The following is a 25949-nucleotide window of genomic DNA, read 5'->3' as shown; positions in this document are numbered from 1 at the left end:
AGAGGGAATACTCAAACTGTAAGGAGGGGTATACTTTTTCTGCCACGGAAAGCCCAACATCCGGAGTAGTCGTGGCCATGAACCTGGAGTTGTTTTTTTCTTCTTCAGACAGGTTCTGTTGTGTTGTCGTTATGATTAAATAACTGATTTCGATGTTAGATCTGCATTGAAATGATCTCTCTGGGGAAGCTGTCTGTCTCTTGGCCAGTGGTGTTGGTTTTCCTTGCCTGTCCAACTGCTTAGCTAAAAGATCCTTTCCAGTGCCTAGTGGAAGTAGGCTAACCCTGTGAAACTGGCAATTGATACTAAGGGTAAATGCTTTTGGTAGGCATTATATTTCATGTCGGGGAGGTCTAATTGTGTGCAGAAATAGGCTCAGAGACTTCTTAAAACTTGCTTGTCTAACGTACAGGAGCTCTGGATGGGCTTCTAGGTACAGCTCTAATATTCATGGTCAGCGTTGTACAAATATTATTAATAAAATATAAATTACCTTGCAGGGTGTTTTCTTAGGCAAGATTTTCATTTGGGCTCTGTTTTTATCACGTGTAGGACTGGTGTCCTACCTTGAAGGAATGTTTCAAAGCCTCTTAGCCTGGAGCTGTCCTTCTGATCCTCTGAGTCCACAGAAAGTATTTTAATTACGCGCTTCTAAGGGATAAATACTACTGGCAGCGTGGTGCTTCATGGCTGAATGTATTCATCCGATACACAGAACCTAAACACGCCTGACTTCCTTGGTTCTGTAACAACTTGGAAAATGCTTTAGCTCTATATTAAGCAGTGGGGGAAAAGTAGGGTTTTGCAGAGACGCTCGGATAATGAAAAGAGAACTAGAAAATTATATTTAGGAGCGCTGTCCTGGCCATGGTGAATAATTACTGCTGATGGAGGTGATGTAAGCAGAGCTGTGCTGCCTTTGGGAGGAACGTTTGGGCTCTGCTGTGCTCCTTGTTTGTGCCGGTTTCGTTGCAGCTGTTTGCTGGTTTTCCCAGTCCTCGTGGTGCCTGCACACCGAAATAACTCCTCGCAGCTCAACGGGGCTGTGTGGAAGCCGGGGTGTTTACAGGAGGGGGCTGCCATCGGTCTGCAATAACGGCACGCTAAAGTTGGAAGCACTGCTTCAAATTCTGTCTTGTACGAGGAAATACTGACTTGCATGAGGGTCGGCTGGTGGGGAGAAACAGTAAACCTAAGTGCTGCCCGCTGGCCCTGTGCTCAGCTGACGGGGAAAGGTCTGGGAACCTTTGGTCTGTGTCTGGCTCAGTGCTCTGCTCAGAGGAACTGAGACATCACTTCTTGATCGAAGCAGGGAATAAAGAGAAAATACTAACGTATCTGGAGTTGTGCTGTGCTTTATGCTTACTGAAAACTTGAGTCTTGGGAGGAGGAAGCATGCCTTTCTGTTACGAATCTACACGTTATTCTGGGAAGAAGCTGTTTCTACCTGCAGTACTTGCCATCCTTAAAATCTGTATCTTAAAAAGATTGGAGGCTAAATTTCATGTGTTAAAAGTTTGTACCCGTTTGCTGCCGATACTGTAATGCACCTGAAATACAGAAACCTTTAACCCCACTTTGACACCTTCTGTTCTTTTGCTATCTACTTGGAAGGTTTCCAAGACTCGCCTGTATCTTGCCCTATGTACTTGGAAGTTGAGGAGTACAGAAGTTACTAACATTTAAGGTTGGGTGCTGTATTGTATCAAATCTTGTATTAAAAATAACATCCTTTTAGTTCTTCAGACTTTTGAGGTTTAAAGTATATTTATGAGCTTTATGGAGGTTTGTTTTGATAATTTGTGACTTTTTAACTAAATACGTACCATTAATGACTTGACTAAGAAATCCTATAGCTTACAGAAAGATGCAAACAGGTTTTGGGAGCAAAGCTTGCTTGAAAAATACATATTTTCTCATACTGTTATTTGAGATGAAGGAAGTTGGGGAAAAAAATGAGTGAAATCTTGTTTCCAGGTATGCCAAAATACAATGTTTTTGGTATTATGTATTTATAAAAGATTAAATTTGTTTATGATTGTACAAATATATTTGCAACAGTGGTGTGTAGTGTGTAGTTTGGCATAGTTTCATACTAGAAAAAAATCTGTAATGGCTTAATGATTGGCGCGTAGATGTCTGCAGTTTTACTTCTGGAGCTAGTAAAATCTTTCTGCAGACCTTTTTCTTGAGATGTGCATCAAACTCCATGCAAAGGCAGCACGCTCCGCTTAGACTACAATCTAAAATCATCACTTATACTTGTGAAAAGTAAATAAATTACTCCTCTCCACGCTTCCTTTGATTTTTAGTCTATTCAGCTGCAACAGTCTAAAATCCAAGTAAGTTAATTACTAAATATTTTATTTGCCTTACAGCATACCTCTGTGGATGGATACACTGAACCACATGTCCAGCCTATCAAGTCAAGTAGCAGACAGAACATCCCCCGATGTAGAAATTCAATTACATCTACCAATGAAGAGCATCCTCACATTGGAAACTATCGCTTACTGAAAACAATAGGAAAAGGAAATTTTGCCAAAGTGAAACTGGCAAGGCATGTTCTTACTGGAAGAGAGGTAAGCCTTTGCAAATACTACGATAATAAAAAGGCTGACATAATATTTTATATTCTCTTTGGTTATCTTTATAGCAAGTATCTCTGCTCTTGTTTTACCTTTCTCTTCTGAATATGAAAAGCCCAATTTCTGTCATCACAAAGGAAGACGCAGAAAGGCTGTTGCAGGCTGTATGAAAAATTATCTGATATGCCTAAACTTTTTCTCCTAACCATGCTCCTCTTTCGAAAATGTAAATTCTTGGAGAACGAGATGAGAAAAAGGTTGCCAATCAGAGAGGGTATTTTGGTTTGGGAGGAGGTCCATTTCATATCTCTATTTCCAAAGCCAAACTTAGAGAAATCGATAGAGTACCTCCTGGTGCTTGGGAGGGGGGGTGGTTTTCCAGTGGACAAGATTAACATTGTTCTGTCCAAACACTGACAGAAGTATAAAATGATTCCTTTGTGATACCATCCAGTGGCAAAGTCCTGAACTCCTGCTGGTAGATCCTGATAGGTGAGAAATTTTGCTTGCTGAAATGCATAAAAGCAGACATACACTTACATGTGTCTTACAGGCACTTAAGACATATGTGTCTTAGGCACATATATGGCTTTGCTCATAGATACGCAATATACTGTTGTTCAGACATTCTTTCTGAGATTAGTAATCCCTGATTGCTGTTTTGTTTTTTTCCTCAAGGTTGCTGTGAAAATAATAGATAAAACCCAGCTAAACCCTACTAGTCTGCAAAAGGTAAGCAAACCATAATGTTTGAAACTCTGTAAACAGTTGAACTGTGATCTTTTATTTCCTTTGCAAAAATATTTGGTCCCTTTATCTTGCTAAACAAACATCTCTGTGTATCTGTGACCTTGGGGGACAGTGGTATCCTACGGTCTTCGCTATAATGTGTGTGTGTGATTTGTTTGCTGGCAGTTACTCTATATGGTTCCTAACTAAGCACTGCTTCTTTGCTCTTCCTTCTTCCTCCAGCTTTAGTTTTTGCTGACAATAAAGTTCATGTCTAATTATATACACAAATAACTTGTCTACATACTAAATCAAAATGAAATGCTATAAAGGACAGTGTTTTTCTTGGATTTTTCTTTAATGTAGTAATTGATTTTGTGGAGCTGTAAGAGTGCCAATTTCTGCAGCTTTAATGTTTTTTTACCTTTGTCTTTGTTCTTTCAACTTCAATAAAATATTTTTTAACTTAAGGGACCTTAGACAATTACTTTTTGTGTATAGAATTGAAGAAATGGCTGAAGGTAATCAGAGCATTCTGATTGGGTTTGTTGCACTGTCAGTACCTGTAGATTGAAATTCAGAATCCCTTTATAGCCATTGTGATGCTGTGATAAGTGTTTTACCAGAAACCTGGATTGTAATTTTTTTGTTTGTTTGTATGATTTAACCACGCATATGTTTGGTTGTTGGCTGAAGTACTGAAACCTTGTATTGTCCTTCTGGAGGTTACTTGTTTACAAACAAAAATATACCTCTTTCTTTTTTTAAATACTCGACTCCTGTTTGTAGCTGTAGAATAAGAGAGAAGCTCAGGCTTATTACTGTTCTTTTATCTCTGGCTGCTGTTACATTTATTTTATTGTGTAGTTTTGCTTATGGGGAGTTACGAACAGCTTTGTTTTATCTTCCTTTTACTTTAATTTCTTTTAGCTCTTTAATTTGTTTACTTTAATTTCTCTTCCGTGGTATTTTTGTTTGTGTGTGGGTTCTTGAGGATTTTTTTTAATTCAGCCTGTTGTTTAGGGTCCATGCAAAAGCTTTGCTGTCCTTGAGTCCTGTCCTGTATTAAGCAAATCTCTTTGCTACTAATGAGCTGGTGGAGAGGGACTCGCTGAGGCTGTACTTGACAGAGCATATTGGGGAAATCCTGTGCTGCTTGTGTAGCTTGTTTCCTACATAGCCTGGAATTTATGCTGGGAGAGTTAGATGAGCTTGTCTCATTGTCCAGCAATAAGAGGGTGAAAGACATACTTTCCCAGTGTATTTTAATTGAGTTGCCTTTTAGGGTTGGGTGGTTCATCAGCATGCTTTGAATTACTAATTCTGCTACTGTTTTGATATGTCATCTGTGTGTATATATGGAAAGTATAAGTTCTGTTCTATGAAGTCTCCAAGTTTCACAGTCCTTATATAAGGTTCAGGACAAAAATAAAAATGTAGAAGCTTGTTTCTTTGTGCATTATATAGTGTTTAGTGTAATGGGAATTTTCAGAATTTTCATTGGGGTTGTACTGTGCATGAAGTACTTAAGCAGTCAGTTTTTCTTCAAGATATGTTAGAAATGGGGAATGGTGATGAGTACTATAGTTTCAATTGGAACAGGCACTTTTCTAATGGATATTTATAGAGGAATGCTGAAGTAAGTTACTAAGTAGGGTACAAAAGTACCACTCCTGAGTTTTTACTCACCTAAGGTAGCGGTTGAGACTACCATCTCTAGAACCTAAAAGCTGATGAACTGTATGCAGGTCAGCAAAACTGGTAGGCCTTCAATAACTTGTTGACATGCATTATTAATCAGACATGACAAATACATGGTGATGTTTGGTTTTGTGAATGACCCCTGTGCCTTTCTATTTCCATTCACTGCAGTATAAGGGATACAAAGGGCAAGTAGGTTTTGCTTTAATAGTTGCTACTGACCTAGTTGGATAAAATGAGTTGAAGCATCAGTTTCACATGTCCTGTTCTGTTATAAACAGGAATATTTGAGCATACAACCTCAGTTGCTGCAAGTGTCATACAAGCTGGGTCTGTAGTTAGTCATGGATATGAAAGCAGAGAAAGTTTACATTGTCCTTAGCCACTTTCTGATGTTATTTATGCTATATAGTATAGACAGGCTACTTTGCAGGCGTAGTAGCTACTTGAACTTAAAACATCAGGTGTTAGCAGATGACAGAAGAAAGCTGTGAATCTTTCATTTGGCATCACTGGACATACAATGTGAAAATTTGTCTTAAACTATAATATAGTTCCATCTTCAGGACCTCTTCCTCATTAAATAGATAAACAATGTTGAATTACGGGCACTGTCTTTTTATTTGGTTTTCTAGTTGTTCAGTGTGTGGTTCCCATCTTACTCCATGAGCACCTGGTTAAGAGACAGAACTGTTCTTTTCTTTGGTAGACTTTTGTCCTGATAGTAGTGTATTGTACTGACAGAGCTTTTTCCACTGTCATGATGGTAATTTTTTCCCACATGTAAGAAATCGCTCTTCTACTTTCTGCATGTCTACTACATAAAGGTGTCTTCTTGTATTGACTTCACTGACGTTTCTGAAATAGCATTGTGCTGCTCTTATGCAAAAACACTGAAACAGAAGATGCTCTTTTTCTTAATAGGTTTGATTACTGAGTGACATTTCCAGGTTTCCCCTTTTCAGGGCGGTCAGTGGGGCTTTTTTTTTTTTTTTTTTTTTACTCACCAAGCATATCTTAGGCCTAGAACTTAGGTTGTGTTATTATTAAAACTAGAACAAAAGTGGTAGCAGTGGAACAATTTCAATGTTTTACCTATTCAAAGCTCTAGGTTGTTTTTTTTTTTTTTTTTTTGTTTGCAACATCCCTTCTCAGTAGTTAATTAGGGACTAGATTGACTCAATTAACTTAAGATTTTTAGTGTTTTTTTTAGTGACATGGTAATAAATCTTAAACGTAGATGTCAACCTTACAGCAAGCTGATGTGGTAGCAATAGCGTGACAGAAGGAAACTGCAAAAGCAGGAGTCAAATTTTCAGGCCTTCTGCCTTTTCCACAGGTACCAGTACTACAACTTGAGTTTGATGTTGGCTGTCCTCTTCTATAAGTAAAGCCATTGAGGCTATAACCCGTTTGCAACAAGGAGACGCTTGTTTGAGAGCTTTTTTAATGGTAACACTCTAAGACTGAAGAGCAGTCTTATACATGTGTGGCAAGCAGGGGAAAGGGAAGTCAGAAAGCACTCTCACCTTTTCAGACAGCAGTATGCTGGTGCTCAAGAAAATCTGGTTATGCTTGAATTCTGAAACAGCTTTTTTTCTTTTTTTTTAACAGTAAAATAGATCATCATATAATCCTGTAACTCGGTTTATAAGTGAAAGGAGAGCTAATTCCATTATTTTGTCCAAATTTCTGTAAAATTAACAAACGTAGCTTTGTAGAAAATAATTGTTTTTTTTTTAAATACATCTCTTCCTTTGCATATACAAGAATGCTAGGTATTACTGAGGGGTGTGGTGGCTGTTGTTCAAAGATGTATCTGTTTGTAAATACATCATTATTGACGTAAGTCATGCTAATGATCAACATACTTCTGCAAGGGGAAGGTGAGAAAAATACAAGATTATAATCCGTGGAGCATTAATTTGGGATAAGAGTTGCAATATAAATTAATTTACCCTAATACCTGTAGACTGTTTACAGTCTTATGCAAGTGTTATCTATTGTTCAAAGGTTTTCTAGGTTGTTTACTTCTTGGGAGAGAAAGCTGGAGGGTGGAGGAGTACATGTTGGCATTTCCTTAGTTTGTATAAATGTTCATTTATACTGGACCACATCGAATCCTGAATATACCAGGAATGTAGAGAACAGGGTTGTTTGTGTTTTTTTGCATGACTTCCATCACACTCCCCTCTGCTTTTTTGAATATCTGAATTCAAATAAAGTTCCCTACTCTTCCTTCCAACTTGAGACACCTTCCCATGTCCACTTGGGTCATATGGGCAGGAGCTATGCAAGCTGTAGCGTGGCTGTGTTTGTTGCCCTTTGTGTAGTAGTCTTCCCTTATTTCAGTTGTTTGTCCTGGTTGGAAGGTATCTTCCAGGCCAAGCAGCTTTAACAAAGCTGTGTGGCTTAGTTATCTGACAGTATTGCAGAATACGTGCATTACCTGTGCTGGAATCACAAGATGCCTCTACCTCAGTTACTTCAGATGAAGGTCTGAAAATGTCAATTTCTTCAGCAAGAACTGCACCAGGTAAACAACCGCTGGACATTTGTCAAGAAGCCAGTGTTAACAACTGCAAAACACAAGCTCTGAAGAGAAATGCGGATCTTCCCATGTAGAAGGCAATCTTAGGTTCTGTAGTTTCAGTAGCGGACAGTTGTTTAGGTGGGGAGTCATATGAGAAGTACAACCACCAAGGTGTTTTTCATCGTTTCTCAGAACAAGGAATTTAGTTATTAGATACCTGCAGATAGGTTCCAAGATTTGAATTGCGTATTTCAAATAATATGTTTTTAATTTTATCAGTGATGTAACTCATGTTTCCTATCAATTCTCATAAAGAAATGTGAAGCATTTCTAGCTTCACTCTGCCTGTAATACTACAAATGACTTACATTCTAGTGAAACTGTCCTAGTTCACAAGATTTCTTTTCCTTTTGACTATTCAGTAGCTGCCAATTTGACTCATATTATTTTTTTTTCTAACTAGTTATATTATTTTCTTAACTAAGTTTTTCACAGTATAACTGTGACCAGAAAGAATGAATGGATGCAGGTAGCTAGAGCCATGCGCAGAAGATGTCAAGTTGTTGGTCAGAGAGATAAGCAGTGGTTTTGTTTCAACAGCAGGTTAACCTTTCCCAGTTTATTTCAGCCATAAAAAAAAGTGTTTTTGAGGTAGCTTTATCAATATTGGCAGCAAAGTGAGGCAGAAGAACATCAGAAACTGTTACCCACAAGTTTGAAAACTTGCCCCTTTCTGTTGTGTGCAGGCAGGCCCTAATTTTGGCCAGGTCAGCGTGGTGCAATGGGGAATTCATATATAGGGAAAAGTCATGAAAATATTTGAAAATAAATAGTTTAACAAAAGGGAAGTTAGTTGCATGTGCACCAAGAGGATTAGTATGGAAGTACCATATTGGGAAAATGTCTGTGTAGCAGCAGTGGGCTGTATACAAAAGCAGGACAGAATTTCCTGAGCCTAAGAAAATGTCAGTAACTGAGACACCATCGTTTCCCATGGGCCGTGGAAATCTCATGGGCAATAAACTACCCTTTTTCAATTCTTACTCTGCTGATTTCTCACTTTACCTGCTTTCGTACATTTGTAGGGCAGCAGACGCTATCTCAACTGTAAAATAAAATATCCAGTTTCTATTCAGCTTGTGCTTGGCCTAATTTGTGTGAATGAGTATCATCCAGGATAATTTCTGCTGTTTCAATCTCATCTAGTCATTGCTCTAAGTATGCACACACATCTCAACCAGCAGGAGAAATGCTTTTGAGTCACAAAAACAAACAACAAAAGCACAAAAACAACAACAACAACAAACCCACCCAGAACTGCCCTCCCTGCCAAAACCCACCTCAGAGACATTCTCCAAGAGGGCAATACCCAAATTCATCTTACGAGTTCATTCAGTTCATTTAGAATTTGCCTTAGAACAGCTCGTTGCTTTTAAAAGGATTGAAACTATACTATGTGTTGTTGATGACTACCAGGCCTGTGTACCAGCTTTGATATGAGAACATACACGTTAGTTTTCTGAAAAATGTCTGTTCAACAGGAGATCTAATGCAAGAAGTTTGGGGGTGGTGGTGGTGGTGAATCTGTTGGCGTTTGGATGGAATAAACCTAGGCCCATACTTGGGGTCTTGGTGATGTCTTCTAATCAGAACCTGAGCAAGTCATTGTTTCATACAACAGAGTGTATGCATCAAGCTAGTGGTCAGTAATGTTCTGTATTGAGGAAAACAGACTTTTATGTCCATTTCCTTTCTGGATGAAAAAATTACATACATAGAATGAAAGCTGTTGTCACTATGAAATCAATTTGAATCTTAAACCAATTAGTAAACTTTTAAATCTGGTGAAAGTATTGAATAGAGTAATTCCATGTAAAATTGTGTTTCTTAATGGTCTTTTTTTCTAGATTTGAAATTATAGAAATTTAATATTTTAATCCTACTTATGAGGACATGTTCATTGCTATAACTTTGATACCAACTGTAGCACTGTTAAGTTGTGAAATATTTTTCCAGTCTTCTGGCAGGAATTGCAATTTTGCATATATCTGCTTAGTATTTCTTCTGCAGCTGTTGTGTTGTGCAGTCCATTGGTTTAGATTTGTTAGCTTCTGATGAATTCATTTACCTGAGGAACCTTTTCATTTTTTGTGCAACAAATTCAAGTACTTAGAAAAACAACAAAAAAAATGCTTAAAGAACAGTCTGTGATGCTTTTTAACCAGCTTTGTGAACAAACAAATATCTACTAAGGTTCATTCTAGTGCATTGCATTACATTTTAAACACGAATGAACTGCATCATATTGCTCATGTTGTCCCAGAGGAATGCCTTTGTAGGCATTACAATATACAAACTAAAGTGCTACTCTTTCAGGAGGGGTTCGGTCTCCAGCTTGCATCATTGCGCCCTTTTGCAAAGGTAGTATCTGAATCAACGAGACTAATCTTGAAACAGAGGTGTCCTCTGAGACATCAGACGAGCATAACAGCCACAGCACACTTCTCTGTCGAGCCAAGTTTCCGTGTAAGAAGGACTGTAGTGCTAATATGTTTGCAAAATAGCTAAATGTTATGCTGAAGACAGTGAGCTTTTGTCCCTGCATTTCAGCATCCTACTGGGATTAGAGTGTGTGCAGCATAGTGAACAACTTGGACAGTGGGGATATGATGAAGTTCGCTGAAGTAAAACAGTGCAGAGTTGCCAGTGTTTACAGCTTCAAGTACAGGGTAGCAGAACTATGTTGTTGCTTTGGGGTTGCTTCTGTCTGTCTTCCCTTTGAGCCCCTCGGTTAGTCTTGCTTCGCTTCTTCTTTAATTGGTAAAACTAAACTCAAAAATGCTAAAAATGCAAGAGCAGAAACCTCTTAATGCTCTATCTTCCTTCTGGTCTTAAATGTATATATTTAGAGCTGTAAGTTTTTCCAGTTGTTTTTAATTATGTGACTCAGGATCATCAAGCAGACTTCCAATAAAAAACCTTCCAGTCTTGGCAGGAAAGAGAGGGGACATTTTTGTCTGTGACCCAGTGTAGGATCGGGCACTTGTGAGGAAAGGGAATTTGGTCACTTTACCTCTGGAGCGTAAGGACTGGGATGTCAGGGTTCCTGGTCTATAATTCTGTTGTAACATTGGTGTGTGAGATGTAGTAGTAGTACACCTTGTGTGTGCACCCACACTTATGTATGTACTCAGAGTAGTTAACTGAGCTTGCCAGGAACCAAAATAACTGATTTTGCACCTATTGTTTTTGGTCAATGGAAACTCTAAACATTGTTACTCCAGAAAGGGCTATAGAATTTATCTGTGTCTGTGTAAAGCTTAAAAATTAGTGTGGCTTTGGTATAGATTTGGTAGTAATATACAGTCCTAGCTATTACTGGTTATTATATAATTTACAATATGTGGATTTCGTTTTCTGGACTTCAGTGCATTGTATTTATGTACCCATAGAAATAGAACATTTTATGCTAATGTTAATCCGTATGGTTTATGCTGTTTCTTTTTAACATATGGAACATATGGTTTATGCTGTTCCTTATAAAATTGCTTATCTTGAGTAACTTTTACCTAATAAACGCACTTCAAGAATGTTGTCTTGCTTCCTTAACAGTTGTTTCGAGAAGTACGAATAATGAAGATACTGAATCATCCCAATATTGGTAGGAGTCCTGCATTTCTGCAAACATTTTTATTCTTATGCTGTTTATACTTTACTCTTTTGGCTTTATTTTGAGTATACTTCACAGCTATGCTTCTTTTTCCTTAAAGTTTTTTGAGATAATAGGACAGTAAGTGTTCGTTGCCTTACCTACCTCATTGCCCCTGCTTGAAATAAGAGTTTTGGTGTGAGGAGATAAATTGTTCAGTCAAGGAAGACAGCATCACTGAGCACTCTGGTCCACTGAGGGCCCAAATTCCACTCTTTACACTGAAATCACGAGTTCCCTAGGTGAAACAAGCAAGACTCCACTATTTCAGCCTAGGAAAGACTCCTACCGCCTGATATTTCCAGAAAATTAGAATTGCCAAGTATGTAATTTTCCCTTTCTGCTTTAGTTCTTTCACCTGCCCCACAGCTTCAGGGCCTTACTTTGTGATGACAATTCTTCTGGCTGAGGAGGGCTGGACAGTCTTGTTCCAGAGACACTTAATGCTCCTGAATCGGCCAGAGGGCTTGTTGCATACAAGGTATGGACAAGGCATACAAGTTCCTACATGCTAGGCACTCCCCTTTCATCCCTTGAATCGTCTGTTGCTTTTCCAGCATTCTCAGCTTCTGCTGTTTTTTGTGTTTTTGTGGGGGGTGGTGATGAGGTTGTGTTTGTTTTAAAAGAGTGGTTACTGGTTGGCATCTGAGGAGAGTCTGTCAGACTCCTAACAGTTCTGGTACCTATTCAGCTTTTAGTTGGTCAGCATCTCAAGTTTCTAACTGGGAGCAGTTTACTAGTGGAACAGGGAAGGCTTGTATGATCTTGCAGAAGTCTGTCAAATCAAGCACTAATTCCAGCATGAACTTGTTTGTATAGTGTGCATAAACTTCTGAGGAAATTGTAAATTAATATGCTTTATTATCAACCCTGAAATTAATTTTGCTTTTTTTCCCCTCAAAAGAATGCTAACCTAAAGGATATAAAGTTTTCTTACAGTGCAGTGTTCTCACTGACAATAAATTATACTCACTTCATGAATAAGGCTTTTTTTTGTTTGCATTGTGCATTTGCTCCCTGCTGCAATCTCTCTCTTTCATTTTTCTTGCAGTAAAATTATTTGAAGTTATTGAAACAGAAAAGACATTGTATTTGGTAATGGAATATGCCAGTGGGGGTAAGTGGATTCTTAATTCTGCTTTAAGGAGAAACTGAAATACAGAAAGCCATGCCGGTTGCGTGCCTAGGAACAATTTAAGGATTTTATAATTAATGGGCTATTCCAGTTTGCCCTTCACAACGATCCTAGCAGACCTCCCAGGGCAAAATCTTTTTTGCTTGCATAATGTTCTGTAAAGTAGCCTGTTAGTTTTGTGCTGAAGGATAGTTACTGATCTGAGGTTTACTGCAGAAAACTTGGTGCCTATTCTGGGTGAAAACTTGACTTGGTACTTATCTGCTATATTTAGGCAAGCACTAATCCTCATTTTACCTTGAAAATGCATGCTAAAGCTCTTGGAGAGGCAGGTCCAGGGAATGGAAATCAGCAACAAGAGAAAGGTATCATAAAGCAGGATCATAAAAAGCATGATGGACAGTGGGTGCATGCTTGGGAAGCTGCTTATCATCTGAATGGGAATTGTTTGAATGGGCAGAGGGAGTCTAGGCTAGTGACGCTAGGAAAGGCTGTTGGTCACATAGTGCAAAGGTGAGGATCTGAAAGGAATTTGAGCAGCTTTGTTAGAAAGAGAACAATGAGGAAGAAAAAAGGAAGTAATACATACACTGTTAAGTGAGATGGCTAGAGATAAGTGAAACAAATCTGGTGTATAAGAAGTGGTTTGTTTCCTAGCTTATTTTATATCTGACAAATATTTTTCATGATCACTTTTTTTCTGTTTTGCAGTGTTTTTGAAATAAATTCATTTTGAAAAGTTGAGGAAGTCTTAGTGTGAAAGTTTCAATTTTTGTATTTCTTGACTTATATGTGTCTGAAATAAGGCAATTAAATGCAAGCAGTAAAAAGGACTTTTTTCCTGGCTGCTTCCATTTCTCTCTTCTCTGGAAAGGGGGAGGGTTTGTTTTCAAGCATTGCTTGATTGTGCTTGACAGTCAAAAATAAAACCTGGGCACTAGAACTGATGTTTTATCCTTCCCATGTTTAGGAGAAGTGTTTGACTACTTAGTTGCACATGGAAGAATGAAAGAGAAAGAGGCTCGTGCAAAATTCAGGCAGGTATGAAATTAACATTCACTCTTTCTTTTGTTTCTATTTATGGTATTTTTAGATAGACTTGAGTGTGTGCATACTTCTTTTGCTTAAAAAGAAGTTCATTGTTGTGGTAATGTTTATTAAAGCTGGAGTGGAAAAAATCCCTGAAGAGAAAAAATATCTGCTTCCTACGTAGTATCTAAAAATAGTAATAGACTGCTTTACATTCTTTTTAGTGGATGTTCCTAGGAGCCACATTTTTTTTATTGTGACTCACTTGAGGCTTTAATTCTTTTCTGAATATTTTAGTATTTAACAGACATTTTAGCTAGAGGTGTTGATATTATTGCATGTATATTGCTGTATTATGTCACATTGTTTTGTATGACGGATATTCCATAACAGGTTTTTAGGTCCTTACTTTCAAACATTCTCATCCTAATCTTTTTCTTGAACTGTTTTTAGTGATTAAAACACTTTTTGTGAAAAGCTTTAAGAAAGAAATAAACAAAATTTAGTATTTTTCAGAATTAAGGTATATGGTTTACATGTAAAGAACCTGCTTTTAACTTACTGTTTCGGACTTGTTTATATTTATATATATGTGTGTATATATATGCAAAAGATATGTATGAAAATGTGTAACAAACTATTCTGCTAACAATTTAATGCACAGGTATGCTGCTAATATTTTGGAGTATAAAATATAAGGTGGAATATACAGCTATTGTTTTTTTGAAAAAGAGAATTTTGATTTCCCTTTATAGCTATTGGTATGGGGTGATCATTGTTAAAAATAGATGTTTCTCTTGTTACCTTGAGGAGTATATGTAGAACTTCTTAGTAACAAAATGAGCTGCTCTTAGGGATTTTCCAGTCTTAATATTTGAACTGTAAAGAAACTTACACGAATATTTTCTAAAATGAAAGCTGTATGTATTAACTTTATTATGTTTTGCCGAATCGTATCAGGAGCTAAAATTACTTGCTGATACCTGAAAACTTATGCTGAGGTTGAGCTAACATATTTCACTGATCATCTTGTTTCAGATTGTATCTGCTGTGCAGTACTGTCACCAGAAATGCATAGTTCATCGTGATCTTAAGGTAGGCTGTTATTCATTCTTCATTTTACTGATTGACGGTGTAGACTTAATTTCATCCTATATACTTCTCCTTGCCATAGACTCTGAACATGTGAATGTTCTGTCGCTTGTTTGTGTTTGATTCCTGATTTTCTAAAGCACAAATGTAATGTAGCTTGCCTGCTGCAACAGGCAATACAAGAATAGAACATGTGTTACTTTCATCCCAGTTTTGGCTCTAGGAGAAAAACATGTTCTTTAAAGTATTATACCTGCTGGCGTACAGATATCTACACATGGAAGCTGCAGAATTTCAATGACAGCAGTCAACACCACTTAATTAAAATATTTTCAATTAAAAAATATATCGCAAGGTATGTAGAACGTACATTTCTTAGTGATTAATAAGAACTATATTAGGTTTTTAATTGATTTGAACTTCTGGTTTGTACTTTATTGTTTAATTCAGGCCAAAAAATAAATTGAAGGTAAACCAAAATTACTGCTACTGCACGTGCAACCTAAGCCTTTAGTCTGAAGTTGTCTTCATGCCAAACCTAGGTACTATAGGACTTGGACACAAAATCTTCACCCATTTAAAAGTTTGCTTGTACTCTTGCTTTAATGTCTCTGTTTAAAAAGAAAACACTGGTATACACTAGTATAGGTTGTGGGGTTTTTTTGTTAGTATATCTAAATAGTTGTGAAAGCTGAGCTTGAGTTATTCCTAAGTTTTTATTTCACCAGTATATTTTCTCTAACTTCCTTACAGTACACTGCAGTATGCTTTCAACCTCTTTCTTACAAATCTCTTGTTGAGCTGTCTTCTCCTGCATGTGCATGTGGTGCTGGCTAATGCATCCCTTTCTGCTGAGTCCTCCTTTCCCAGGACTGTTATTATGTGGTGTTGGAGGTACTATTGAATGGCCAGTGCTCTTGAGTGAGAATGGAAGGAAAGGGACAGATCTTATTGAAAGATTTTTTTTAATTAATTAAAAAGAAACAAAAAAAACCACAAACTACTCTTCTTGCATGGGGGTTTGGCATCTGCGAATGTTTTGTCAAGCTCTCTGGAGCTTGCTCCCACCACTGCTTTTGGACTTTCTAGAAGACTGCACCTCGAGATGTGTTGGCTGAGCTGAAGAAGCCCCTTTCACTGGCGATCTCGTACTACTTGTGACTGAGGGTAGGAGGGAGGAGCCGGCCATCTCCTCACCCTTATGTGGCGCTTGCTTGTTCTGCCCAGCTATGTAACTAACTCTTGCTGTATTTATTTAGCATCCTGCATCTTTCTTTTTCTCATAGAGACCATTACAGCCTTCATCCTTCATTCATTTCTTAGTTGCACAGCATGCATACACTTCTCTGCATAGCTCACAAGACTATAGAAAACTGCTCTGCAGTATTCACATGATATCCCTTTTACCATCTGTCCTAAGTGCTCTGCTGCTGTCTCCTTCCTTGTTGCAGAGCAGGCAGGCAGGCTCCAAAATAATTTCTTTGTTTGCTTTTCTCTCTCCACTTTCTCTTGGATGGAGTTATGCTAGACTCATTTGAAAAGTTTCAGCACTAGGTGTGATTAAGAGCTAGTCAGCCTAGCCAATGGAAAATACATTACCCAGAGTAAAAGGACTAAACGTATGGTTTTGAGGATGTGCTCTCACTTCCTCTCTCTTTTCCAAACATTGTGTGTCATCTCTGTCTCACTTAAAACTCTTTGCATGGAGCTGGAGAGAAGGAAGAGGCAACTTTAAAGTTACCTGCGTTCACATCTGCTTCTGTTGCTTTTCTCCAAGTTACAGGCGTGGCTGACCAATTTACTTCATTAGCACCATCAAGACTGAGGTCTAGCACCATGCTGGAGATTTGATAAGCTTTTTTTGGTCTTATAAGAGAAAGGGTAAACTCTAAGAAATGTAAGCTACTTCAGTCTGAAGTAGGAAGAAGCATAAGAAAATCTGCAGTTTTGTCCAGCCTGTTCTGGCAGAAGAGGAGTGCAAGGCCCCTTGCTACTTAACCTGTCTCCCTTCAGTTTGTTTCTGTGATACTAAACAGCTTGCGTAGAAAGTGCTATAAGTGAACCCAGCTTTGCTCATACTGTGATGGACAAAGCTTATTGTGCCCTTTCAGTGTTAACGCTTTTGCTCTGAACATGTAATCAACAAGAGCATAGTCTTGTTATTTGGCATATTAATAAGGGTTCTTTTTGGTTGTTTTTGATGTTTTTGTTTAAGAAAGAAACCTAAAAGTGCAGGGTATTTGAGTAACAGAGTACTGTTGAACTAGGAGGGCTATTGTAATCGCAGAGCAGCTGCACTGACAGTAGTGTTTTCACCACAAGGAAAATGAAGTCTTTGTGCAGTAATGTAGAAGGCTGTCAAATCTGGAAAATAGCTTTGTGGGTCTGTCTGCAGGCATATCAGCTGGAACCAGCTGAGATTACAGGTCATGAATTGGGAAAATAAAATATTTTTCAGGAAAGTTGGTTGGAATTTAACCTTTTACAGGAATAAAATATAACCTGTTATGTTTCCCATCTATTGGCTTGATATGCTGGTAGTTGATTGTCTCCTTTTCTTTTTACTTTTAGCAAAGTAAGCAACAAATTGTCTGCTGCTTCGGTGATCCTAAACTAAGATATTTGCGGAATTTGTTTTCTTGTCTTTTGTTTGTTTTTCCCTTCTCTGAGCAGAAGGAAAGAACAGTTTTCCATCTGTTTCAAAGAGGGCTCAACTCTGAACACAGTATCCAATGAGAGATTTCTGTGTTTGCTATAAAGCTGATGTTTGGCAATTAAGAGAATCCTGTACTTTGGCTAATGTCTGTCCTCCTGTTGAAAGAGAAGGATTCTTGCACTTCTCAGTTACTGAGAAGTAATTGTGCTGTTGATATGTACATCTGGAGCCTGGACACATCAGGAGCCTGGATACAGTTAGATGAATAAACTTTATCCAGTTCTGCTGTGCACATTGCATTCTTGTATCTTAAGAAATGCACTTTATTCTTTTCCAGTAATGTATTATTATTTCTCTAACCACACTCTTTTTATCTTCTGATGTTAAGTATAAGATGTGGTTCACTGATTGTCCAGGTTCTTGAGTGATTGCATAGATGTATATGTGATGCATTCCATGCACATGGTGGTTGCTGAACAGCCATTAATATTATGAGATGTATAATACATGCATTTTTCATATGCAACGTAATAGAGTATTAAATACCTTGGTGATGTTATTGCTGACTATAACACTAGCAATAAAGGAGGGAGAATTTTTTTGGCATGGGATGCTAACTTAGGGCATGTGGTGTGAAGTGTTTCATCTTGCAAGCAGAAGAGATCTGTTTTTGAAGTCTTAAATACCTTTTATCATCTATCCCACCAAAATGGAAGATATCTGGGATTCAGTATATGCTCCTTGGTGTCAGAAGTTGGCTTTCAAAAGCTGAAATTGCTGTTCTGAGATGTCTATATGCTTCAGTCTTAAGCTGAACAGTTCTATTTTCCTGGGTAAATATGGCTAAGACTGAAAATTGGCTATGTATTAAGGAGGATTAGTTCCTTTCTTTCTTCAAGAAAGATACAGAAAATGAAACGCTTTTGCATTTATTGATTAAATGATACACTGTAGTGTATTGATCTTATACCTAGCTTGTCCTTTTCCTCTTTCATTTTCCTCTTAGGCAGAAAACCTTCTACTTGATGCAGATATGAACATTAAGATTGCAGACTTTGGTTTTAGTAATGAATTTACAGTTGGTAATAAACTGGACACATTTTGTGGAAGCCCGCCTTATGCTGCTCCTGAACTTTTCCAAGGAAAGAAATACGATGGTCCTGAAGTAGACGTGTGGAGCCTTGGGGTGATTTTGTACACACTAGTAAGCGGATCATTGCCATTTGATGGTCAGAATCTAAAGGTAGGGTTACAATATGAAATCTTGACTTTTATTGTCTTTAAAATCTTCAATATCATTTGTAGGTTCATCTTTTAAAACTTTATTTTAAAGGAATTGAGGGAGCGAGTACTGAGGGGGAAGTACCGTATTCCGTTCTATATGTCCACAGACTGTGAAAATCTACTTAAGAAGCTACTAGTACTGAATCCAATAAAACGAGGCAGCTTGGAAGTAAGTAATTTCATCTTTAAGAAAAAAAGGTTTTGAGATTTAATAATGAGCAAAATGCAGTAATTGCTTAACATTTCTGTATTTACTCATGATCGGTATTTCCTGTTTTAAGGGCTGAAAGTTTTATTTGTATTAACAAAACAAACAAACAAACAAAAAAGAAACTTAGGAAACATCCCAGAAACAATGCAGCTTGAATATAAAGGTGCCAGTTAAGGTGTCTAACCTTAATTGCAGCTGACTAAAGGCTGTCATTTAAGAGTGTTTCAAAGTGCAAACTGCTCACGCTTGTTTGGATCAGATAATAGACTCAAAATGTGGGGAAAACAGGACAAGATTGTAAATATCTTTATCTTTGAGGAGTTTTTCAGAAACAGAAAAACAGCACCCAGCCATACCATAAGCATTTTTGAAAATAACACCTACTTACCATAGAGATGAAAGTAGAGCAGGAGATAAATAGAATGCTTTTAAAATAGTATTTGCATGAGTTAATCACCAGCGACCTTTGTTTCTTCTTTCTGTGTAGTTGTGCAGCAGTGGATAGTGTTCCAGAGATTAAATCCCATTTAAGCAGCTTTATATTTGTTTTGGTGTGACTTCTGCTCCCTGGCATGGAAGCTACCTACCTGTTCAAGGAAGCATACATTTACTGAGCTCTGTCTGCATGCAACTTGTTTGAAGCTGACACTGTTTTGTGACTTGATATAGTTTTAAATTGAAAATAATATGTATTGAAGAGAATAGAGTGGTGACTTCTGTTTGGATATTTATTAACTATGCTATGCTTATTACCATCTAGAGGATGAAGTGATAAGAGTTAGGTCACTGCAAGACGGTGAATTTTTTTTTCCCCATGTTGTTTTTCAGTTTTAGGAAATAAATCTTTTCTCAATCTTAAATAAATAAAAGTTTTAGGAAATAAATCTTTTCTCAAACTCTTCTCTGGACTTCTAGCTGTTTCCTTTCAGCTCTAATTTCACTTTCATTCTAGATATTATGGTGTCTTCCAATTCTTTTAAACTTCCCTTTTATCCCTGGAGAGAAGTGTTGCATAGCAGCCTTACAGGAAACTATAGTTGTCAGATTGTATGGAAGAGAGTAAGTAAATGTTATGTGGCTCAAGGGTGTCTTGAGTCAGCACTAAAAGTAGTGATGATAATTGTCAGTGGTCAGTACACCAATGCGAGGGGAAAAGATATCAGAAACTTGTTTTAAATGAGTGTTCGTAAAATCACATTTGTTAAAGTAGAAAGATATGGTATGTGGTTTAGAAAGAAATGGCTATTCCTTCTGTATAAGCACTTCTAAAAATACATAGAATGAAAGTATATATTTATTTTAAACTTTTGAGATAAAACAGGCAAGATTTTTATTAGCCTTGAAAGTCAAGGGAATCTTCATCAATAACATCTAGCTGGATGCAATACAGTTTGGGTTGATGATAGTCAGATCTTTAAATACCCTGACCAAGGCTGCTGTTCTGTAATCAGCTAACTAGAAGCCAAGCTGAATTTACGTAGATGTAATATTGATCCCAGAAATTTCCAAATGCTTGTAAGAACCTGTTTCAACAGTTGCACAATAACTCAGAGTGCCTGTGAGATCTTGTGCTTCAAAAACAGAAGATAGCAAGAAGATAATGTTTAAGAAATGTAAACCTAGAGTAGCTTACACCGAACTGTAGATCCATGTACCTGAGACATGAAATACAGTAAATGGGAATTGCTGGGTTTGCCTACTCAAGAAGGATGAAGAAAAGGAAGTAGGATTTGAGCAGTGTGATTGGTCATCCAAAAATCCCATTGTGCTTCACTCTAGATTTAATTAACAGTATTTAAAAACAAATAAAAATTGCAGATCATGTAGTATTATTCTGGGAGTCTATCACGTTGCCACAAGGCTACAAATAAATAACCAGAATCTGTCATCAAGTAAGCTTATGATATATGTACCAGAAATGCAATATAGCAATAAGCATTCACAGTCCCTTCCCTCCAGCCCCTTCAAAAGCCCCCAAATCAGTTCTGTCACAGAACTTTGAGCAAATCTTTGTCTTCTTGTCAGCAAAATGCTAACTGGCTCCAGTACAAAGTTTTGTATTGTACTTGTAAGGATACAGCTATTTGGGTCTGTAATTTGGCAGCAGCACTGCATACAAAGAATTTGGTTATATCAGTGGAAAATTGAGTCTTTTTGCTCTTTGTGAGAGATAACTTAATTCGGTGTTTGCAAGGCATATTTGGAGCCTGTGGGAAACTTCACTTGTTGGCACTTGTTTCTCTCTTCTGTCAGTCTGGTGAGTGCTATTAGCATCCGTCCCTGAAGAGGCATGTATGCCTGTTGCTGTAGGAGGAAAATTGTTTTTAGCTGTTTTTTTATTTTTTTTTATTTTTTAATGAATATGTCCTTAAGGAGAAATTGTAGTGGTGGTTAGGTGTTCCAGCTGCTCAATGTTACAGGCATATGAAAGGTCCAGGCCACAGTAGGAAATTTTCCAAGGAATGCAGGAGAAATTTTTAAAGTAAATATCTGCATGGCATAGAGAGAGTTAAGAGGCATTTTCCCCTCCAGCTGAACTGTGAAAGTCTTTAGTTCAAGTGCAGTGAGAAGATGCATAAGAAAAACACGACCAGTTGGGACCAAGGTCTTGAAATGTATGACTCTGGGAAGTGTAGGCGTGCTTCTGAAATATTCCTTAGTTTCTAAAATCTCAAAATCTCACTTTGTTATTACTTGAATAAATTATTTATTGTGATACAGTTTGTATTGTATTAACGTCCAGAGACCTTAACCAAGATTAGGGCATAAGTGTGTCAGTCCTAAACTAGCCAAGATTAAGAGACCAATAGAAGTGAAAGGAACAAAATGAAAAACTTGTATTTGTTGGAAGTGCAGTCTTCCCATAGTTTTTCTGATATTTCAGCTGGTTGCTTCTGTTGTAAATGGTAAACAAACAGTATAGGGAATGAATTAATGGGGGGGGGGGGAAAAAGAACGTGAAAGATCAAAGGAGAAACTGTAAGATGTTAAGGGGGAAAAGGTGGGAGGGAAAGAGCAACACTCAAATTATTATGAATTTCAAGTTATCTTATTTCCCATCGGCTATCACAGATTTAATCAGGTACAGTAAATGGCATATTGAACTAATGCTTATTTCTTTACTTAGCAAATTATGAAGGATCGGTGGATGAATGTTGGCCACGAAGAAGAAGAATTAAAGCCATATACTGAGCCTGAACCAGACTTTAATGACACCAAGAGAATAGGTAAGACTTCTACAAGGATGTTACGTGTGACTTACATAGGCAATTTTATCTTGTAAGTCAAGCTAAACTCTTACACAGAATTTCAGATACAAGCTCATCGTACAAGTAAAATGTTTTCTTTTTATTTAAATGAGAAACTTTATTACAATGCCTTCCTTATAGCTACTCTTGTGACTGAGCTGACATGAATCTACACGCACAGGAAAGAACAAATAAGATTACAGAATTCAAAAGGCAAAAGGAAACAGGCTTTGTTATGAGGGCAACAATTTTTATCAGCCATGGTCAGAGAAAGATACTTTGGCACTATAGCTGTCATGGTTTCTATTTGCCAGTGCTTTATTTTTTAAATTACATTTAATAATGTTGAGATTTTTCAAGAAGCAGAAAAAAAAAAAAAAAAAACAAAAAAACAGGGAGTTGTAGCCTTCTTGATTTTGCACAGCAAAGATGTTCAATGATTTGAATTTTAGTTACCTTTTACGTCATTAGTTTGTTGATTTTCGTTTGTTTATTTTTAATGTTCTTAAACCTGTCAGTAATCCCAAATGCTTAATTCTGCTAACGTCCCTAGCTCTCTCTATTTCTAGACATTATGGTCACTATGGGTTTTTCAAGAGAAGAAATCCATGAATCTTTAGTAAACCAAAAGTACGATGAAGTCATGGCTACCTATTTGCTGCTGGGTAGAAAACCACCTGAAGTAAGTGCTACCTAATTTGCATCTTCTCTCTTGGCCTTAAAATCTGTCTGAATATTTGAATATTCTGATTGTCAATGATTTCATCAGCTGTTATGGAAAAATCTAAACGAAAATAGTAATTTGGAATTGGTAACTTTAGTAATGTGTTTACCTTGCTTTTAATATCTTCTTGGATATCTAGTTAGTTCCCATATGAAGGAATAGTCTGAATATAGTATCTTGGCATTTGCTTCTAAATATGTTGAACTGCTTTTTAAGAAAGCTAGCTGTTAATCTGGAGTGGTGTGACTTTTAAGTGCCGAGCCTTTCTGTTATGTTTTTATGTTTTATGTTTTTATGTTTTAAACTGACTGTTTACAGTTAAAATCTAAAATAGTTAAGAATATGACTAAATCACTTCTTTTTCTAAGTTGTGACAACCTTTTTTCTCAGAAATGTACTCATCCTTTCTCATTTACTTATTTAAAAAAAATACATATAGCAGCAGTATATAATTTCATTATAGCACTTAATACATATGCGATGGAAAATCATTTGGCTTTTTGGAACTAGAGGTATCTGCAGATCTTTTGGGACCGCAGGTATTTTCAAGAAATCCAAGCTGAGACCAAGGGTTTCTTTTTTTTTTTTTGAAGGATTTTTTTTCCTGCTGCTTCATTGACCATCCTTCATTTCTAAGATAGTGTAGTTCTGATATGAGTACATTTTTCCCACAACATCTGTGAACCGGAATTCCCTTGTGATGGCAGAGCATGGGGAGAATAGGTCTAAAATGATTTTGACTTTAACTGCGTAGAAGAAGAGATTTCTTTTCCACTGCTCTTACAATTTACGCTTCTTAGGTATCATCAAACCAGCGTTACGTACCTTATAAAGACATCTCAAAGGCTGTAAAGAATCCCTGAATCAATAATACTGGCTTTTTTAAGACACTGTGACTCAGTCCTACAAATTCTCTTTAAACTTAAAAAAAAAAAAAAAAAAAAAAAAAAGGGGGGGGGGAGAGGGCAGGGGGAGCAATACTTTGGCTTAAGTTTTAAAACGACACAATTTTCGCTGCTGTCAAGATTCTTCTAATTTTATTTTGACCATTTATTAACTTCTTCACTTTAGATACGTTTTCTAAAATACATGAAACACTGAAGTGATAAAATTCATCTTGAAGAAAACTGAACTCCAAATACAATTTTAAATTTAAAAGATAACACTTTTGATTGGAACTCTTTGCCTTATTATGCTGTAAAAGTACTGGTAATGATGAATTCTGTTTATGCTTTGGAAAAATGTTTTTGTTGTAGTTTGAAGGAGGTGATTCCCTCTCCAGCAGCAACTTGGGTCAAAGGTCTCGTCCTAGCAGTGACCTCAACAACAGTTCTGTGCAGTCTCCTGCTCATTTGAAGGTCCAACGGAGTATATCGACTAATCAGAAACAACGGCGGTTCAGTGATCATGGTGGGGATGACATTCCAACAAGTAAAGTAACATACACAATTTAAGTCTGAATGTGCAGTGTTTTGTGAACCTGGCAGGTCCACCACTCTGTGCATTTGTTGTGTTCTTGTCATGCTCCGCTGTGATGCTTTTATCTGTATCAACGTTTCTGTGGTAAATCTAGGTCAATGTAATCTATGGATTTAATTTTTTTGGATTTGTTACTTGTTTGACTCACTAAATAAGAGCTTGAGGATGTTTCCTGTTTAGTAGGTAGTGGCAAAGTATTGATCTGAACAAACTCAAACTTGAAAACCACTATGTTTAGCAGTACATTTGGAGTTGGGGCTAAATTGTTTGTTACCCAAAGACAACAATTTGACCAAGCGTTCAGGAAACATTTTCAGATGAAAGTGGTTACATCAAAAATGAGTGCATTATATATAAAACATTAAATGAAGGATTTCTATCTCAGAGAGAGAACTGTCAGATACTAGAAACATTTTTAAGTTGTTTGGCCCTTCTCTCTGCCTAATTTATATCGTTCTAATTTTTCCATTATTTTCCCTCCATGTTAGTGTGGCGTTTTTTCAAAAAAAAAAAAAAAAAATAGAAAAGTAAAATAACCAATATTGTGGAAGAGATCATCAGCTGATGTGAAAGTATTAATACAAAATAGAAGTTTCCTCTAATTTCTCTTTAAAAATAATATTGCAGAAATTGCATAGGTTTAAGGTTGAGAATTAAAATTCTATTCTAAGTTTTACATATTGATATGAAATGTGAACTAATTCTGAACTGCACATCAGTAATGGATATACAACATCAGATTGGATATAAAGAAATTAGACTGTCAAAGCTCAGTTTAATAGGTTGGCATATGTTCTGAGTTTGCAGTCATGGTTGTTCAGATAGTCTAAATATAATCCCCTAAATAAAAAAAAAAAAAACTATTTTGGGCAAGAGATTATTTTTAGGTATTATTAATCTTGTTTTTCTTTGGCAGTTGGTCCGTCAATTCCTCCTGCTGTGTCATACACAAAAAGGGCTCAGGCAAACAGTGTGGAAAGCGAACAGAAAGAAGACTGGGACAAAGATGTGTCACGCAAACTTAGCAGCACTACAGTGGGATCCAAAGGAGAGATGGCTGCAAGTCCGCTTGTGGGTCCAGAAAGAAAGAAATCAACCACAGTTCCCAGTGTGAGTGTGTGCACGTTTGGTTTGTTGTATTTATTTTTCTCTGTTTAAACAGAATCTGCAGCATAATGTTACTATAGACATAATGGTTACTGAATAAGCTACTAAGCCTATTTCTGGTAACTTCTGGCAGACAGAAGTAGGCTACAGTGAATGTGTTTTAAAATAAACCTTTCCCTTCCCCCCCCCCCGCAACTTTTTCTAACACTACATAACAGTAAGCATGAGAACGTCTGGATTTGGGTAAAATGAAGGTCTGTCAAGACAAACAGTGAATATTTGGGAAAATAATGTAAGATCAGAGCCAATATTGAGTGTCCCTGGTTTCTAATGCTTGTGTTTTCCACAAGGATGTCAAAGGACTTTCTGAATTGGAGATTTCATCTGAATGATCTTTTGTAATATGTCTGTTTCTTTCTGAAACCACCCTATTTTGGACTTCAGAAATGGGATGAGATGAGGGGGAACAACGCATTTGTTCCCTTATTTGAGTGCCTGTCGATGTCATAGAATCATAGAATATCCCAAGATAGAAGGGACCCAGAAGGATCATCACATCCAATGTCTGGCTCCACACAAGACTACCTAAAAATTAAACCAAATGTATGAGAGTATTGTCCAAACCCTTCTTGAACTCCAGCAGGCTCGGTATGTGACCACTGCCCTGGGGAGCCTGTCCCAGTGCCCGAGCACCCTCTGGGTGCAGAACCTTTCCCTAACCCCC

General features: G+C 37.2%; 1 protein-coding gene across 9 annotated transcripts in view; it reads left to right on the top strand.

The window, feature by feature from the left end:
* MARK1 (microtubule affinity regulating kinase 1) overlaps positions 1-25949 on the top strand; it is a 58222-nt gene that overhangs the window by 19847 nt on the left and 12426 nt on the right. For 5 of the 9 annotated variants that reach the window (XM_035559931.2, XM_035559964.2, XM_035559903.2 and 2 more), the window contains exons 2-13: positions 2379-2582; positions 3267-3320; positions 11164-11212; positions 12312-12377; positions 13366-13436; positions 14463-14519; positions 18179-18415; positions 18506-18625; positions 21795-21894; positions 22485-22597; positions 23896-24070; positions 25035-25228. In XM_035559931.2, coding sequence (XP_035415824.1) covers positions 2379-2582; positions 3267-3320; positions 11164-11212; positions 12312-12377; positions 13366-13436; positions 14463-14519; positions 18179-18415; positions 18506-18625; positions 21795-21894; positions 22485-22597; positions 23896-24070; positions 25035-25228 — 1440 coding nt within the window. The remainder of the gene's footprint in view (positions 1-2378; positions 2583-3266; positions 3321-11163; positions 11213-12311; positions 12378-13365; positions 13437-14462; positions 14520-18178; positions 18416-18505; positions 18626-21794; positions 21895-22484; positions 22598-23895; positions 24071-25034; positions 25229-25949) is intronic. The other 4 variants (XM_035559950.2, XM_035559959.2, XM_035559923.2 and 1 more) reach the window with 1 other exon arrangement.

Source organism: Cygnus atratus, chromosome 3 (genome assembly GCF_013377495.2).
Source record: "Cygnus atratus isolate AKBS03 ecotype Queensland, Australia chromosome 3, CAtr_DNAZoo_HiC_assembly, whole genome shotgun sequence".
Classification (NCBI taxonomy): domain Eukaryota; kingdom Metazoa; phylum Chordata; class Aves; order Anseriformes; family Anatidae; genus Cygnus; species Cygnus atratus.
This window is presented reverse-complemented; position numbering and strand designations above follow the sequence as displayed.